The sequence below is a fragment of the Eleutherodactylus coqui genome, chromosome 1 (assembly GCF_035609145.1).
Source record: "Eleutherodactylus coqui strain aEleCoq1 chromosome 1, aEleCoq1.hap1, whole genome shotgun sequence".
Classification (NCBI taxonomy): domain Eukaryota; kingdom Metazoa; phylum Chordata; class Amphibia; order Anura; family Eleutherodactylidae; genus Eleutherodactylus; species Eleutherodactylus coqui.
The window spans coordinates 264461730-264481573 of record NC_089837.1 but is presented as its reverse complement, the minus strand read 5'-3'; the positions used below and the strand labels follow the sequence as shown (position 1 = coordinate 264481573).

Sequence of the window (19844 nt, the reverse complement as noted above, 5' to 3'; positions counted from 1 at the left end):
AGTGGACCGCACAGAAGAGCTGCGGTCCACGAAGATAGAGGATCCCGGCGGCCATCTTCAGCGGTAAGTATTGAAGTCACCGGACCGCCGGGATTCAGGTAAGCGCTGTGCGGGTGGTTTTTTTAACCCCTGCATCGGGGTTGTCTCGTGCCAAACGGGGGGGGGGGTTTAAAAAAAAAAAAAACCCGTTTCGGCGCGGGACATCTCCTTTAATGGCTAACAAAAATACATGATGTTACAGCATGCTTTCGGGTTCTTGCTGTAACATCATGTATTTTTGTTAGCCATTAAAAGGTATCATATCTACAAGATTCCCTGGTTTCTCTTACTGAGAACAATCACACTTTACTGTACTGGCTAACACTGTACAAAACCTTTTTCCTTTTAAGGCCCCTCAGCGCTTTCCAAGAGAACAGAGAGGTTCTAAGGACAAGACAGGAAGGAGAGATGTATCTATCTATTGGTATTATTGCATCTTGACGCCACCGGAAGCTAGGGGTTTGACAGGACTTTGATGCGGGAACGCCCCCATCACACCCCTAGCATCCGATTGGCTACATTCAAGCAGGTTCTAGCAGCAGCGTTTGCATAGCTTTTTTGCCTGGGCTTCAGGGTTAGGCTTAGGGATTCGGGTTTGTGTTAGGCTTACTTTATTAGCTACTAATGCTTCCATGTTAGAGCTGTAACATAGAAGCATTAACCCTTTCCAATCCACTGTCTGACGTCTAAAGACATTCTAATTGAAGGCTGTACGACTCCAATGTCGGAAGACGTCCGGCAGGGTATTCTTACTGTAGATTACGCGCTGCTCTGTTGTCGGGGGGCCTCTCTGGCGTGTCACATATTGCAGTACTGGCTCTAGCCAGCAGATGGCACCATTGTGTAATGGCAGAAAGAGAAAGCCCCCTAGGAAACCCTGAATCTAAAATTGGATTGCAAAGGGTTAACCGAAAAGAATGTAAGGCTAACAGGAAAAGTAATCCCAATCCCTGCAGCCCAGGCAAAAATGCATGCACACTGTAGGCTGGGAGCATGTATCCCTGCGCTGCTGCTGGCAACAAGCTCTGCTCTTTACACTGTGGCTTCCCAGCCCACTGGTGCCGTTGCTGGCAACAAGCTCTGCTCCTGCCCCCCCCCCCTCTCCGCCGATGACAATGCTCCCCCACCTCCTTACCCGCTCAACACCGCTCCCAAGTGTAATCTGCCGGGTGCCACCTTCCGCAATGCCCAGCGCTGAGATGCACAGCAGCGCTCAGAGTGCCGAACACCGGCTCTGCCCTTCCTGCATGCCCAGTGCAGATAAATGCCGAGTCACTGTGGAGCCGCTACAAGGGAGCGTAGGTCATCAGATTCAGGGTTGCAGGGAGGCCGCCGGCACCTACAGGACCTGTGAGGCCGAGGACGGGGAGACAAGCGCCCAGCCAATCACGAACATGGGGCGTCAACCTCCTGTCAAGCACACTATATCTTGGCTCCATCAGTACTTCCGGTGGCGTCAAGATACAATACCACCCTATCTAATTTTTTATTTTTTTTTACATGAAAGTGGATTCCCTCCCGAACTGATATTTCATACCAGCAAGCCAATGGATGAAACAGCAGCAGCAACTGGTAAATGAAAGCAGCCTATTCAGATTTTTCCACTATGACACAAATGGGATCCTAATGCAGTTCTAGATGTCAGTGGGGTCTAAGAGGTTCCACCCTTTTTCAATCAGGCTTGAAAATGGTATCGGGTTTTCCATTGTAATATTTTACAATCGTTATCAGATTTACAATGTTGATGAATAAGAAATGAATTGCTCCATGTCACACTAATGACATCCCCCACTGATAACATATGAAAAACGCATGCATAGCTTACATACAGTGAAGATCTTAAACAGGGCACAGTTCTTGGAAAACTTTTTAGAACCATTTCAGTAAATGCCTTTCAAAAAAAAAAATAAATAAATAAAAAAATTCACCCAATAGGCACCATAAGGACTCATGCGGGAGCCCACAGCGGAACCAGACCCTGCCCGCGCCAGAGGACCCTTCCTACCCGTCTGGGTCTTCTTTTTTCTGTACTGCGTATGTGTGCGGAAGAGCCAAGAGCAGTGCTCTGAGTTCCCACCCCCTCTGCACTATTTGCAATGAGGAGAGGCGGGAAAGGGCGGGGCTAATTCTTCTAATTTAGACCCGCCTCCTTTCATTGCAAATAGTGCAGAGGGGCGGAGAGGGGCTGTAGAGGAGGTGGAGAGGGGCTGTAGAGGAGGCAGAGAGGGGGTGGGAGCTCAGTTCCTGCTCCTGGCTCTTCCATCCTCCCCTCCCCCTGCAGATGAGGACACCGTATATCGGCTCGGCGTGAAAACCGAGCCGATATACGGTAGTCTGAATCCACCCAAAGGTCCACAAATCAAATTTGCATGCTTTAATTCAGTTGCGGACGCCCATGTTTCCCTATGGGCAGCTTGAACTGCGGATCATCCACGCAGGTGCCCAGCGGAGATTCCGCAATTCAAATTCGCCCATGGATATTGGGCCCAAGATGATTTATTTTCCCCTCAATACACATGGAAAAGCAGGTCGCAGACATATTAATGTCACTGCCTTGTAGACAATATGATTAGTTCGATGTGCAAGTTGCTTTATTAGCAGCACTGGCATCACAAACACTAAGATTTTTATTTCCATTTTTAATTAGTTAAATTGGGAGTTTTAGTGGTAGCTATAAAATTATACTTATTATAGGAATATCCTTTTCCCATAAAGTTGGTAGCAAGCCAGCCTACACATCCCGAGTCAGAATTCTGATTTACAGCTCATGTACATTGCTGTATTACAGCTCAGTGAAAGAGCTATGCATTTAGTATCAAGAACGGTACCGAATCCTTCCTGGGATATCAAGAAAGGTTTTGTGAAGGAACGGCTCCCTGGACCGCCCAGGTTGGGATTTGGTCTCGCATTTAGCACTGAAAATACGTCTCCTGCTCATAAAACCAACTGCATGAGCTGTTACTCATGCTTGTGAATCAACCATCCAGATGAGACTTCTTGACCAGGAATATTAGCATTCTAACAACAGGGATGAGGTCCAAAAAGGCACAAGTGCGATATACAGTACATCTCTACTCTACTGTCAGAAGCAACGTCACTGAAGCCCTATGAACAGAAAGCCTAATGGCCCTTTCACACACAACGAGAAATGCTGCCTTCATCATCAGCTCGTGGAACCCCTTTAGACAGGCAGATCATTGTTGAGAATCGTTTGGTTCTCATGAACTAATTTTCAATGTTTAAACACAACGGGAAGTAAAACAAGACAACGATGATTTTTATGCCGGCTAAAATTGAACAATGAATAAAAAGCAAGTCTCATTTGCCATTCAGTCGTTGGCTCACACTTAGACTGAATGATTATCATTGTAAAAAATTGTTAAAACGAATAATAATTGTTACATCTAAACGAACCTTAAGGCCTCATGTCCACGGGCAAAAGAAGAATTAAAATCCACAGCAGATTTTAACTCTTCTCCTGCCCGCGGATCCGCATCTCATAGGGATGCATTGACCACCCGCGGGTAGATAAATACCCGCGGATGGTCAATAAAAGTGATTTTAAAAAAATGGAGCATGAAAAAATCTGGACCATGCTCCATTTTCGTGCGGGTCTCCCGCGGGGACGGCTCCCGCGGGCTTCTATTGAAGCCTATGGAAGCCGCCCGGATCCGCGGGAGACAAAAATCATATTTTACTCACCCGCTCCGTTTCTTCTCTTCGCCGCGGCGCCATCTTCTCTCAGTCGCGGCCGGATCATTTTGCTTCGGGCCGGCGCATGCGCGGGGCACGTCACCGACGTCATCCTGCGCATCCGCCAGGCCGAAGAAAGAAGATCCGGCCGCGATGCAGAGAAGATGATGCGGCAGCGAAGGAAGGATCCGGAGCGTGGGAGAGGTGAGTTAATTCTGATTTATTCTTATTTTCAGCGCTCATGTCCACGGGGCAGGAGAGACCCGCTGCAGATTCTACATGTAGAATCCGTAGCGGGCCTGATTTTCCCCGTGGACATGAGGCCTAAGAAGTAAATGACAATATGGTTATGTGGCTTGACCCTTGGTGCACTGCCCCTTAACTAATACCTTATGTATACATAAGCCGTTCTAAACCTTGGTAATCCCAGACATACAGCACACACCGCAATCCGCTTAGGACAAAAACTAAAAATTGCCAATCCTCGAACAAGGTGATTGCAGCAGAATGGAATCCGTATTACTGCATTACAAAATGTTATCATTTAATCAGTAAACTAAAGGCCCATTTAGACAATGATTATCACTCAAAATTCGCTCAAAAGCCGTCCTTTGAGCGATAATCGTTGTGTGTAACTGCACTGACATTGTGCAGTTTCCGTTAAGCCGTCGCTCATCATTGTCTTTCAACAATGAGTCTTAATAGGGATTCACAGCGGGATACAGCTGTATCCCACTCCCTGATGACAGCTGGGTATGAAGAACAGAGCGGTCAAGCTCTATTCTCCATACCTGGCACGGAGCGCTCGGCTGTATAACAGCTGGGCGCTCAGTGCAGAAAACAGCTGGATGCAGATAACAAGCGGGGACACCCCATTTGTCTTCTGCATCCTCCACTTCGAGCGCTTGGCTGTATAACAGCCAGGCACTCGGAGCGGAGAACAGCTGGATGCAGAAGACAAGCGGGGACACCCAGCTTGTCTTCTGCATCCTCCGCTGGCAGGGCAAGGTCATCACTCATCTTGAGCGATCATCTTGGGCTGCAAGTGATATAAGGATTACCGCTCAAAAGTCGCTTGAGAGACATCATTTGAGCGATGATTGTTGTGTCTAAATGGGCCTTAACACATGGTGCTAAAATTACATACAAATGTGTTACTGGACTCAAAAGGAATGTTTTCCACTTACAGGGTACACAACTGCAATATACTATGACTGCATCTGCAGCAACTTGTATGGTTCTATCCATTCTGGCCGAGATGGCAATATCATCTGCCTGCGACAGACGGGAATGTGGAAACAGCTGAATGCGCTGTGCTACGCCATTTCTGCAACTCCCTTTCACTTCTGTAGGAGCTACGTAAACGGGTTAAGACCAGTCAACTGTTTTCATACTTCTGACCATCCCCGGCTGCCACCTAGAACCAGAGCGGAGAGGTTAGATCTGGAGAAAGGGGCAGCTAAGACTGTTTTAGGGCCCAATGTCCATGGGCAAAATAGAATTAGTAAATCTGTGGCCCACGGATCGCATGCGTGGGAAAACACCTGCAGCATGCTCCATTTTGTGTGGTTTTCCCGCATGGACGGCTCCATGGAAGCCTATGGAAGCCGTCCGGTCCCGCGGCACACCCCCAGCTGATATCGTGCCGTAAGACCACAGGAAAGCAGGAGTTTATAGAGAAAAAAAAAAAGTGTGCATGGCGCATGCGCGCGACATGCTGCCGAGCACATCCACCGAGCAGAAGAAACAAGGTCCGGCTGTGACGGAGGGGAGACCCACAGTGTCCGGACAGGTAAGTATAATCTATTTCTTGTCCTCGTGTCTGCAGGCCAGGAGAGACCCGCTACGGGATTCTGCACTGGGAATACGTGCGGGCCCGAATTTTCCCATGGACATGAGGCCTAAGGCTAGCAATATTCCAGAAAAGTCTCAGATGGGGAATAACACTAATTTCTGTGCTCCTGCTTCACAATCCCTCTAAGAAGTTGGAGCTTTCCCCAGACACAAAAATAAGGCTCTGTTCACGCCACACTTGTGGTGCACATTTGGCATGTAGACTTCTATGGGTCAGGCGCATGTTAAAAAATGTGGCAAGCTGCTAATAGTCAACGAATTCATAGTGCCCATGGTTTGAACAGCATGTCCCTGGCGAAAGGTTCTATTTAACCCTTTAACGACCGCCCGTATGCCTGCGTCCATTAAGGGGCTTAATTCTGCAGTGCCGTTAAGAGACGGCACTGCATTAGAAACTTAGTCCGGGGCTCCCATGGCAGAGAAAGCGGACGCTTGGCTGATGGATGACAGCAGGGCACTTGCTCTAATATTGAGGACCGGAGAAACTTCGGATCAAGGGTATTATAACCTTGTACATGTTGTGGTCAGTGCAGCATGTAAAAGGCTAACAGAGGGAGGGGGCTCCCTCTTTCACCCATCGGACCCTCACGATGTGATCACATGGGCCTGATCGGTTGCTATATCCAAGCCTCTGGGTCTGCCAGCCTCAGTGACCTATGAGGGTCAGCCTTTGGCTAAGCTTCGTAGGCTTTCTAATGCACTATTATACTGATGTATAATAGGGTATTAGAAGAATAAGAAAAGATGGTGATATTTAGTTCCCCTACTGGGACAAAAGATATGTCAAACCCCACCACATAAGCGGTAACGCTGTGTTCGTAATGACCCAGAGAAAAAAGTTAGTACAATTAACCCGCACAATGCAAGCCATGAAAAAGATACAAAAAAACATGGTGAAAAAAGCTAATCTTGCATATCTCACCTCCCAAAAAAAAAACGAATACAAAGTGATCAAAACATCACATGGATCACCAAAGGGTACCATTAAAAAGTACAACTCATCACACACAAAAAAAAACAAAAAAAAACACTTCACATAATAGTTGACAAAAAAAAAAAAAGAAAAATGTTAGAGGTCTTTGAATGCCGCGATAAACATAAAAATACAAAGAGTGAAAAAGTTGCAAACAAAAACAAGCTTACATAAATTTGGCATTGACATAATTGTACCGGCCTGCAGGATCAAATTAACATATCATTTATACTACACTGTGAACGCAATTAAAAATAAAAGACATGCCAGAATTGCGGATTTTGTTAATCTTGCCTCTAGAAATAATGGAATAAAAAGCAATCAATTGTTATATGCTCCCAAAATTTAGATGAGTGAAGACTAGCGTTCATCCCATGAAAAACAAGCCATTATGGAAAAATACAAATGCTATGGCTCTTGGAATGCGGCAACACAAAAGCAACATTTTTTTTGTGTACAGAAATAGCAACACAAACTTTATAAGCTTGGTGTCGCCAGAGTCATGCTGACCTATAGAATAACGTTATCACATTATTTTGCACACTGAACGCCGTTAAAATGAAATCCAAAAAACAAAAATGACAGAATTTATTTTTCTAACCAAATCAGATTTTAAAAAGTTAAGAAAAGTTAAGGCCTATTTAGGAAACGATTATCGCTCAAAATTCGCTCACTTGCAATCTTGAGCGATAATCATTGTGTGCATTTACACAGCAAGATGATCACTCAATTCACTCAAATGGCAGTTTGAGTGACAGTTTTCAGTGTTCACTTTGCATAAGCTCTTAAATAGCTAATAAGGTACTTAAGAGCTATGTAAAGAAGGCTCCCGCTGTATACAGAAGACAAGCAGGAACGCTACCTTCTGCTTACAGCTGTTGTCTTTTTGGTAGACAGCTGAGCGCTCCAAGCGGGGGATGCAGAACACAGCAGGAGCGCTGTGCTTGCATACTTCTGCTGTGCTCTCTGAGCGGGATACCAGCTGAAACAATAGTATCAGCGGTATCCCGCTGAGAACGACTCATTAACGAAAACTGCACGATGTCGGTGCGTTTAGACCCAACGATTATCGCTCAAAAGACACCTTTGAGTGAATTGTTAGCGAGAATCGTTGTATCTAAATGGCACTTTATACAGTATATTATATGTACCCATCTTTCTTATTTGCATATATGTACCCAAAAATGATGCCATTTAAAATACAACTTGTCCCGCAAAAACCAGGCCCTCATATGACTAGGTCAATAGAAAAATGGAAAAGGTTATGGCTGAAATGCAACAATGTAAAAAAGTAAATAATTAGTTGGTCATTAAAGTGCAAACAGGCTGTCACTAAGGGGTTAAAATGCTATCCATTGCCGGATTGTACTGCTGTCTTTTACCATGCTTCCTAAAATGTAGGTAATTTGGTCACACTTGTCATAAACACAGACAGTGATCGGGGGACCTTGACCCACTGCTCGGACAGAGCGGCTGAAGAGCTATGTTGGGTGTCTAGCCTCTCTGGTTTAAGTCAGCTTTCTGTAGCTAGCCATTAGGTAACAGCCAATGAAAGGAAATAATATCCGTTTGCTTTTATGGCATGTCAAGAACTGTGTAAAATGAACACTACCTCATGGAACACTGATGTGATTGGCAGAACCCAACTTGAAGGGTTTTCCAGGCAAATTTTAATGATGACCTATTCTCAGGATTGGCTGGGGATCCGCCACTTGGGACCCAGGCCAATTGGATATAGTGGGTGGCACACATTTAATTAAAATTAATTAGAGCTGCACGGTACTGTTGTATCTTGTCTCCACCAGAGGAATGGGTGGAGACATGGCTTGGGAGTCCTCAGCTTGAGCTACGTCCAGGTCATGGCCAGAGCTGGGGATTGGCTTGCGAAAACACACCTCCCCACATGCACCGCCCATTTCCCTTGCCCAGGTCACACCTCTGGCAGGGAGACTCCCCGCTTTCAGTGTTTTTGTCCCCCCGGCGACACAGCAGCAACAGGTGGCCCCACTGTAACGGTGATCGTTGGGGGTCACCAGCTGCTGTGTGCCAGAGACAGTGACAGGGGAGGATGGAGCATTCAGCCACAGACACACACCCCGTTCAGATGCCGCATCCTCCTGTGACATGGACATGGCCCTGGCAGCGGACACCTCTTACCTCTCTCTCCAAGCTGGCGGGGAGAAACTGCACTGACTGCCACTACAACAGGGAGAACAGTGTCATTGGGGGCACCATGGAGAGACAGCCCACGGCAGGACGAAGGATGACCGCAGGAAGCAATAGGGCATCAGAGCTGTGAGCACGGCAACAGAGTGGGGTGGGGGGAGAGTGACAGCCTGGCCGTCTGCAGCGGCCGCAGGAAGAACTAGAGCTGAAAAGAAGAAGTAGGAAGCTGAGGGGGGCATTATCAGGGAGGTAACAAGGCGTTACCTGTCACTGGCCGGGTCTCCACCCATGTTTTTGGAGGAGACAAGATACAACAGTACCGAAACTGCACATGCAATGACCAGCGCCGACCACTACACAGGAGTTGGGAGCAATCAGCTTCTGATCTGTACCCAGTGTTCTGATTGAGACAGCAGGTGCCGGAACAGCTGATCGGTGAAGGATCCCAAGAAGTGGACCCCAGCCAATCAGCTATTGATACTCTACCCTGAGAATAGGTCATCAATAAAATTTGAGGGAAAAATCCCTTTACCCCCTTAAGGACGCAGCCTCCTCCCCCCCCCCCCCCATTTTCATTTTTTCCTCCCTGCTTTTAAAAAAGTCCTAATTTTTATATTTATCCATAGAGATAGATGTCTAAGTGCTTGTTCTTTGAGGGACGAATTGTATGTTTCAATGGTGCTATTTAATGTACCATGTAATGTACTAAAAAAAACTTTCAAGATTCTTAGAGTGAAATGGGGAAAATGAAAAACCGTAATTCCGGCATTTTTGGGTGTGTCTTCGTTCTATGGCAACAAAAGTGACATGATAACTATATTCTTTAGGTCAGTGTGATTACTGCTATACCAAATTTATATTTTTTAGCTGTACTACTTTTATTTTTTTCCCAGAGATTTTAATTCTTTAAAATTATTTTCTGCCACAATTTTCTGACAGCCACAACCTTTTTATTTTTTCCATCGACGCAGTTGTGTGAAGGCTCATTTTGTACAGGACATCCTCTAGTTTCCATTGGTACCATTATGGAGTAAATACAACTTTTTGATCGTTAATTACATTTTTTTTAATGGAGATGGAGTGACCAATAAACGCGCCATTCTGGCGTGCTTTTTTAAAATCTGTTTTGACAATGTTTACTGTGTGGAGTAAATAATGAATTACTTTGATAGATCAGACTTTTACAGACACAGCGATACCAAAATTTTTATTTTTGTTTTATTAGGCTGTCTGTCCACTGGCGATAAATTGCACGCTGAGCTCGCATGACACGCTTTCCATAGCATAACTATGGAAAGCGCAGCCTACTGCACACAAGTGGAAAATGATAGTGATTTTCCACTTACATGATTAAAATCGCAGCATGCCACAATTCACAGCGGTGAGCCTATCATTAATATAGGTGCATTGCACAGATTTTTTGGAGCTCCCACCGTGGCGGAATATCGCTAGAGATATTCCGTCGCGGCCTTAGACAGACGGCCTTTGTTAGATTTTTAATATAAATATGGCAAAATGTTTTTTTTTTTAACACATGACTTTTTTTTTTTTTTTATAAATTAGTAAACCTTTTTTAAACTTATTTACTTTTTTGCTAGTCCCCATAAGAGACAAGAACTTCCAATCCTTTGATCGCTCCTGCAGTAAGATGTAATGCCATAGCATTACGTCACACCACGATCTGACAGGCATTCCATTTAGCCATGGGCATGGCTTGATAGGCAAGCTGCAATGGCAGTCCTGGGGCCTTTCAGAGGGCCCCCGGCTGCCGTGACAACCTCACGGGAACCCGCGACCTCATCATAGGGGGCCATATAGGACCCCCGAACATTGGTCAGGGCATTTAAAGGGTTAACAGCTCTGATAAGCAGCGTGGCTTATCGGAGGTCTTACTAGTGGGCGACAGCTGTAAGAAACAGCCAGCACCCACATTGTATGGAGCGGGATCAACCCCCGATGTCCCTCCATACAAACCCCGAATCTGCAGGATGTAACTGTACCTCCTACGTCATTAAGGGGTTAAATGGCATGGACACTGTTGCAACCAAGATTTCTACTGCTCCAATGTATGCAACCCCCCCCCCCCTTCCCCCTTGTACCCAGCGCTATACAAATAAAGATATTATATTTCTCACACGAGGGCTTCTTACTGCTTAATTCCACATGCGGGTTTTGCACGCATAATACACAGTAACAAGCTTCACATTACTGTCACGTGTGCCTCTCTCACATTGCGCACATACGCCAAGATAGTGTATGGGAATTGTCGGCAGGCAAGCACAAATTCATTGTGGGAGATATACCTGCAGTGCGAAGGAAAAAGAAAACGCTCGTGTGAGAGCCTTGAAGTTCACAGGAGGCATAGAGCTTAATAATTACAGGCACAATAGGCACAAGGCTTGGCGGTTACACAAGTACAATGCCTTGCAGTTACTACTGGCACATAGAATATTAGTTAAATTGGGCAGGGCACGCTGGGCTCACACTGTAGTAGCTGCTGCTCACAACAGCAGTATTTCCAGGGCTTTGATGAGCCCACAGAAGAGTCCATCTCTCCAGGTAGCAGTCTGAAACCTCCCCAATTGGTTCTCCTCAGGTCCAGCACTCTTAAAGGGGTTGTCCCGCGATAGCAAGTGGGGTTATGCACTTCTGTATGGCCATATTAATGCACTTTGTAATATACATCGTGCATTAAATATGAGCCATACAGAAGTTATTCACTTACCTGTTTCGTTGCTGGCGTCCCCGTTGCCATGGTGCCGTCTAACTTCAGCGTCTAATCGCCGATTAGACGCGCTTGCGCAGATGTGTCTTTTCTCTTCGGCTTGGCTCGGCATCATCGGCGTTTTGGCTCCGCCCCTTGTACGCGTCATCGCGTAGCTCCGCCCCCGTCACATGTGCCAATTCCAGCCTCCTGATTGGCTGGAATCGGCACATGTGACGGGGGCGGAGCTACGCGATGACGCGTACAAGGGGGCGGAGCCGAAACGCCGATGATGCCGGAGGGAGCCGAAGATAAAAGAACCATCTGCGCAAGTGCGTCTAATCCGGCGATTAGACGCTGAAGTTAGACGGCACCATGGCAACGGGGACGCCAGCAACGGAACAGGTAAGTGAATAACTTCTGTATGGCTCATAATTAATGCACGATGTACATTACAAAGTGCATTAATATGGCCATACAGAAGTGTATAACCCCACTTGCTATCGCGGGACAACCCCTTTAAGTCAGGCCACAGCCAACACTGGTCAAGCCGACAGGGCACCAGATTACTACCCAACAAGATCCCAAACTCTAGTGATCTTACTGGCCAGCCCCAACTACACGTCTTACAGACCAGGCTGGTGGATAATTCTAGTCAACCTCATATAGACGACACAATTGACACGTATGCTGCGTTTAGATGGATCCATTATTGTTCAAACGAGCGAAAGTGAACAATCATCATTCGGTTTAAATGCAAGCCAATGACTGAATTCAGTTTCAGCAGGACTAAAAATCATTGTTGGCTCTTTCACTTCTTGTTGTGTGACGTAGGGATGTGGAACACTGAACAAGAAGTGAACGATTCTCAACAATGATCTTGCTGTCCAAACAGGCTGAACGCGGGCAAACAGGTTAGCGGTGACGTCACTCGCTCAAACAACAATTGTCGAGCAACAGATGTCCGACAGCTCGTTCAAACAAGAATGGTTTCTGTGCTTTTACACAGGAACCAGCAATGCTGACACGGAGCAAGCCGGGGATCCTTGCAGTCCACCCACCTCCATTCATAGCAAGCAGGGAGACAAAACTGGCGAGGGCTACTGCTCCCTTCATTTCAGCAATCAGCCGCACTCAGTGCTGGACCCGGACCACTCATCAAAACTAGACATTTTGCCACAATTTAAAATCCCCCAAAAATTATCTTTAAAGAGCAGTTACTTATTAAAGGGAACTTTTCATTAAGTTTTTACAATGTACCTTTAACAGTGCTACTAATGAGATTTCCTTATCACTAATTAGTTTTGCAATAGATGTCCCTTTACAATCAGCTATTGCACACTGTATTAAAATGAGCAGTTGAGTCAGATTCCTCCCTCAGCACCGCGCCATTCACGCCCCTAATTTCTCTTCTGCGCAGTGATCCCACACAGGCACCTCAGCTCTCCCTTACCTGCAGTGACTTCAGCGAGGTACTGCACATGCTCCTTCACGATAGTTAAGGCCCTTAAGGACAGAAAGATTGAGCGATCTATTTGTATAAAGTGTTAATGGCCATTAGCTCTTTATCGTCTTCATTTGCATGTAAAAGGACCTCCCAGGATTTGTTTGCAGAGCTCAGCATGTGCTTAAACACGCTCAGCTATGCAAACAGCTGCTAACACATTCCAGTGTTCTCCTCGCGGCTAGTATAAACATGCGGCAGCGAGACCAGTCAGTCTTTTGAAAGATGAGCAAAATACAATCAAATGGAGCGCATTTGCTCAGGTTTCCTTCGCACGGTTGTTTGCAAAGATGCTGCGTTTTTTTAATGCTGAGCTTACTGCGGATGCAGCAGCATTGACAAGCTTTTTGGTAGCATTTTCAGCTGCAATTTCTGCCCAGTTGAAAACACTGGAGAGCGAGAGAGAGGGCACACACTATTGAAATGAATGGGAGCATTGTACAGCATTTAAAGCGGCGCTGAAAATGCAGCGCTAAATGCTGGAAAAAAACGCCCATGTGAGGGAGGCCTCAGTCTTTTAAAGGTATGAATGATGAATTTTAGGTGAACTAAAATACTTGTTCAAAAGAATAATGCGTTTACATGTAACGATCACTCATTTTCGGCCATTTGGATGAATTTTGAGCAATAATTGTTGCATGTAAAAGGGCCTTTACCCCCACAGTCATATGAACTGGGATGCAGTGGGAATAACAATCCTCAAGGTGCATGCACAGTACGCCAATTAAGTTACAGCTAGTAAAGGAGGCAGGGCTGGCCACGGCATTACAGCAGGGAAGAGAAAGGAGTATGGATGCCAATCAAGAACAGAGGAGTGCACGGCACTGAGGTAAAAATCTGACTCTTTTCAGCTCATTTCAACGATTATTTTTGTGACTGCATAATTAAACGGTGAACAAAGGAAACTATTTATCGGTCAGCGTTTGATTGTCACCTGCGTTTAGTGAATGACCATTCATTTTCACCATTTTAAATTATTTTTTAAACGGTGATCATTCCATGTAAAAGGGCATTTAAATTGACCGGTTTTGACCATTTATTGCTGTCACTCACCTTTCTCACGTGACACGAGAGAGGGTCAGCCACGAACTCCCAAACAGTTCTGTGACAAATCTCATCTGTCATTCTGGACTTCTTGGTTTTGCTCGGTGCCATATGCAGGTGTTGGTAACAACTGTCAAGTGCTTTGCACCAAACAGATTTCCACTCAAAAGGCCGGGCCATCAATCTGTCATCATTTCTGATGTTGTCACCTTCCACAACCGCCCTCACGGACCAGTCATGGGAGACAAGTCAGGTAGGCTACATTCACATCTGTGTTTGGGGATTCTGGTTGAAAGGACCCATTCTGTGATGGAACCAAAAGATGCCCAACGGACCGCATTGTCCAACGGGGTTCATTCAGTTCCATTTGGCCATCCGGAATCTTAGTTGACAAAAAGATCCTTCGCTCAGGACCTCGTTGTCCATCATTTCATGCCAGAACCTCCGAATGGAGATGTGAACATAGTCTTAGAAAACGGAGATGTAGCGCGAGGCCAGATTAACGCCCATGTCAGCCAATCAGGAGAGTCATATAGAATCAGGACACGCCTACACAGTATTTACACAGGTGAACGTGATGCACAATTTTCCTGCATGTACGACACATGCATGAGACAAAAAAAAATAACAAAAATCGTATATGGTTCCAATAGTAATGCTTGAAAACACACATTACACGCATCACATGGCATATGTGGGCAATGCGGGTATTTTCATGCTCCCAAAGAGAATAATCGGTAATTCGTGTAGTAGAATTGCAGGAAGATGCTTCAAGTGTTCAATCCCCATCAGTCTGAGGAAAAACAAAAACTGCACTTGTGCATTATCCCACTGAAAACAATGGATTCTTTCCCCATGCGAGTCAGTCTGGCAGAGCTTGCACAGGAACATTGCCCACGAGCGTGCGTTCACAGACGCAATATAGCTGCGCGAGTTCTGTCCTAGTCGGATCCGCCAGGATCTACACAGGGTAACCATCCATCTGAATGGGCTCATTTACACTGGCGATGAGAATGGGCCATGTAATGTGCGGTGTCCGTCTGCTGGGATTGGCACCTCAGAATGTCAGGCGCAACTAACAATCGCCCATGTTATATACAGCTGGAGGGCTCATTCATACCTAGCTCATGGAATCATAGAATAGTAGACTTGGGAGGGACCTCCAGGGTCATCTGCTCCAACCCCCTGGCCAGTGCAGGATTTACTTAGGCTGCCTGTCCACGGGCGTTTTTGGATTGCGTTCCCCGCAGCGATAATCCGGCCGCAGGGAACACAATGCATGCTTTCCATAGCGTTGCTATGGAAAGCACAGCCCCCCTGTCCACAAGCGGAGAAACATAGCGATTCTCCACTCACAGGCGGCAAATCGCAGCGTGCTGCGAATTGCCGTGATTCTCCGCAGTCAGCCTGACAGCAGAGATCCGTCTGCAGGCTCCTGCGGCGGGGTACCGCAACGCCCGTGGACAGGCAGCCTAAATCATCCCAGACAGATATTTGTCCAGCCTTTGTTTGAACACTTCCATTGAAGGAGAACTCACCACCTGCCGTGGTAACCTGTTCCACTCACTGATCACCCTCACTGTCAGAAAGTTTAGAGAATCATCCGCCCATGCCCAGCTCATCCTGCAGATTTTGGTGCGATTTCAGATCTCATCATTTCAATTGGATTTAAATTAAAGAAGTGAAGTCTGCAGCAGCTGAGGGTCAGGCTCGTCCCAGGACCTCCAGTTGTGCTGCCTGCAGTCCCCGCAGCAGCCCGGCTCACCGCACTAATGTCAGGGCGGACAACTTTGGTCACCAACTAGCCCCCCGCCAGCTCTCGCCGTCCCGCACCTCCTCTCGTCCCCCAACTCACCTCTTCCACCTCGATCTCCTTGAAGTCGATCTCCTCGAAGTTCAGCACTGGAGGGGTCTCAATCATGTCAGCGGAGGAGGCAGACATGCCGTTCCCTCACCAAGCCGAACGGGACCTCGGCCAGATGCCGAGAATACAAACAGCGGGGTTACCGGGCCCGCGGATAGCAGAAGGTCCGGGGCCACCATACACTGGGGCTACACGGGCGGCCCCGGCCCTGCGATATCCAGGTAACCCCCAGTGGGCAGCCCGCTGCTGATCTGATGCGTGACAACGAAAGCAGGGCAACAGCGGCGCTGGCAGCCGGCCGATCCGACCAGACATGTAAGCGTCGGAAGCAGCAGAGGCCGGGAGCACAGTAGCGGTGAAGGGGGCGGGGCGTCCCTACGTCATTCCCGTACGGCTGCAGAACTCGAGGAAAGTTTTTTTTTTAAACTTTATTGAGACCGCAACAAGACGCAAATGTATAGGTGAGTATCAGAGCTAATGTCACCTGACTGCTGGATGCCCTGCGGATTAACAACTGCTGGAATACAAGAAAAAAGCCGCAATAGATTTAATTTTGTAACTTTGGTTTTTAACGATGAAAAGAAAATAATAATAAAGGAACAAAATGGTTGTTTACATGTGAGGGAGCATTACAGAGCACGACTACCGCCAAATAGTTACTCCAAAGAGTGAATTGAAGCCCTGAGTAGAGAAGCCTGCTTGTGCCTTAATGACTAACGGATTCTTCTGATTTTTCATTGTGGCATTCCAGGAGTCATAACTATTTAGTTATTCCGCCGACATGACCAGATGAGGGCTTGTTTTTTGCGGGACAGGTTGTGTTTTTAATGGCATCATTTTAAGGGCTTATTCACTCGTCCGTATATCGGCTGGGTTTTCACGTCCGGCTGATTTAGGCCCCCTGCAAACGGGCGGAAATTCTGTGGCGGGATTTCCCGCATAATTTCCACCCCTGGACGCCTGCATGGATTGCATTGCGTGATTTGTCAGCGTGTAAACAGACACGGAAAACAAATCGCGGCATGCTCTATTTCTGTGCAGGTCTCGCAGAGGCCCACACAGAAATGTCACTCCTGGGCCGCCGGTTGGGTGGCAGCTGGCACATCACAGAGCCGTGGGAGCAGGTGAGAGCCGCACTGCTCACTGCAGGGGTGCCGGTCGGATCCGACCTGGTCGTCTGCATGTGGCCATACGGTGTTCCTTTCTGCAGGGGAAGGAGGCGGGCCGGGACCGGGAGCAGTGCACTGAGCTCCTGCCCTTTTTGGATTCCATTTATACGGCGTTCAGTTTGCAAAATAAAAAAAATGAGATATTATCATTCTCTAAGTCAGCACGATGCAGGCGATACCGGGCTTACAAAGTTTTTTCATGTTTTACCATTTTTGTACACAAAAAACATTTTATTTTTTTTAAATTTGCTTTTGTGTCACCGTCATCCAAGAGCAATAGCATTTTTTGGAGCATATAACATTTTGTTAAATTTTTTTCTAGAAGTTCCTTTTTTTTCCCCATTTTTCTCACTTAACAAAATCTGCAATTCTGTCAATTTTTTTTACATTTTTAACCCCTTACCGCCCCATGACGTAAGGGTACGTCATGGCAGGGTGGTACTTCCCGTAAAATGACGTACCCTTACGTCATAGGGATAGCGCAAGGTCATAGCAGATCTCGCGCTATCCTGCAGCGGGAGTCGGCTGTCACTAATAGCCGGTCTCCCGCTGCAACCCCGCTGTTAACCCCTTCCCTGCCACGATCTAAGTAGATCACGGCAGGGGAAGGGCTCACAGAAGGAGCGCGCTCCCTCTGTGACTCCAGCCGGCTCTCGCGATAACATCGCGAGAGCCCGGCTGGTTGCTATGGCAACAGGATGCCAGATACCGGCGTCCTGTATTGCCATTGCCTAAGATCGCTGTGATAAGTGATAAGGCATGGCAGGAGAGAAGTCCTGCCATGCCTTTTCGCAGTGATCATTAGTGCTGTAGTAAAAGTCCCTCAGAGGGACACAGATTGTGTAAAAATAAGAGCAAAATAAAGTACAAAAAATAAAAATGTAAAAAAAATGTTTAAAAACCCTTTTTTATGCTTTTTCTCATATTAGCATTAAACAAATAAAAAATCCCACATATTTGGTATCGACGCGTCTGTAATGATGTGTACAATAAATTAAACACGCCTTTTATCCTGCACGGCAAAAAGCGTTAAAAAAAATACTAAAAAAGTGAGGCAAAATGCTTATTTTTAGCATTTTGCCTCCCCAAAAACGCAATAAAAAGTGATTTACAAAAACGTGTGTACCCCAAAATGGTACCAATAAAAACTACAGCTCGTCTCACAAAAAATAAGCCTTCCATGGAAAAGTAAAAAAGTTATAGCACTTTGAATGCAGTGAGTTTAAAAAAAATAATAATTGAAAAAAAAAGGTTTTTATTGTGGAAAAGTGGAAAAACCTAAAAAAAAAAAAGAATTTTGGTATCGTTGTAACCGTACCGACCCTCAGAAAAAAATGTAGTGTGTCATTTATGCTGCATAATTAACGCTCTAAAGAAATAACAAACAATCTATGGCAGAATTGATGCGTTTTCTCTCCCTACGATCATAAAAAAAAATAATAAAAGTTTTACAATGTAGTCTATGTACCCAAAAATGGTACCAGTATAAATGATATGTTAAATTAATTCTGCAGGCCGGTACGATTACATCAATACCAAATTTAGGGTGCATTCCCACCAACGTATATCGGCTTGGTTTTCACGCCGAGCCGATATACGTCGTCCTCATCTGAAGGGGGGGGGGGGATGGAAGAGCCAGGAGCAGGAACTGAACTTCCGCCCCCTCTCTGCCTCCTCTCCGCCTCTCTGCACTATTTGCAATGGGGAGAGGCGGGACGGGGCGGGGCTAATGCACACCACTTAGCCCCCCCTCGTCCCGCCTCTCCCCATTGCAAATAGTGCAGAGGAGGCAGAGAGGAGGCAGAGAGGGGGCAGAAGTTCAGTTCCTGCTCCTGGCTCTTCCATCCTCCACCCCTGCAGATGAGGACGACGTATATCGGCTCGGCGTGAAAACCAAGCCGATATACGTTCGTGTGAATGCAGCCTTATGTAGGGTTTTTTTTTTTTAACTCTCACAAATTTTTGTAAAAAAAAATTTTAATTGCTTTATTCAAAAACCCCTAAAATTTTTCTGTTTTTGTCACTGGTATTGGGAGGTTTTTTTCTGTATGATGAGTTTTTACTAGTACTATTTGTTGATCCATGCGACGTCTTGATCACTTTCTCTTCTGTTCTTTGTAAAGTAAGATTGGAAAAATGTAATTATTGTTTTTTCATGGCATGCATTGTGTGGATTAAATAATATGCCATCTTTTTTCTCTGGGTCATTCTGAATGCAGCGATACCAGATATGTGAATTGTTTTTTCACATAGTAAGGGCTTATTTACACAATATGCGCTTCCATCTGAGCAGTCCCCCCCTTCCCTCCCACTCACCATCTTTCTGCCTCTCTCCTTCCCTCAGAGCTGTTGGCAATGGGAGTGCGCGGAACAGGGTGGAGCTAAGATCCCACCCCTCCCCGCCTCTTGTCCATTGCAGCAATGGGAGTGGGCGGGACAGAGTGTAGCGTAGCTCCGCCCCACCCCACCCTTTCCCATTGCAAACACCCGAGTGGAGGAGAGAGTCAGAGAGCCAGTGCGGGGGAGGGAAGGGGGGTGGGGTAGAACTGCTTAGATGGATGTGTATATAGGCCGGCCGTGAAAACGTCAGACAATATACGCTCGTGTAAATAAGCGCTAAGGCTGGGTTTTCACGGGATGAAAAGCTTGCAGAATGTCTGCAGCGGGACCACACAGAAATTCCATGAGATTTCTGCAGCGGAAAGGCTGCCTTAAAACCTGCACGGGTCTGAAGCGGCTTTTCCGCCTGTATTCCGCTGCAGAAATCTCTCCCAATAGAGCAAAGAGAGCCCGCCGAGGAAACAGCAATGTAATTGATATGTCGTGGATTTGAA

General features: G+C 46.4%; 1 protein-coding gene across 3 annotated transcripts in view; it reads right to left on the bottom strand.

Moving 5' to 3' along the window:
• The window catches only part of MAP3K7 (mitogen-activated protein kinase kinase kinase 7), a 59799-nt gene extending 43585 nt beyond the window's left edge, over nt 1–16214 (bottom strand). For all 3 annotated transcript variants that reach the window (XM_066608397.1, XM_066608405.1, XM_066608415.1), the window contains exon 1: nt 15833–16214. In XM_066608397.1, coding sequence (XP_066464494.1) covers nt 15833–15919 — 87 coding nt within the window. In that variant the 5' untranslated portion in view covers nt 15920–16214. The remainder of the gene's footprint in view (nt 1–15832) is intronic.
• Nucleotides 16215–19844: the final 3630 nt, after the last annotated feature.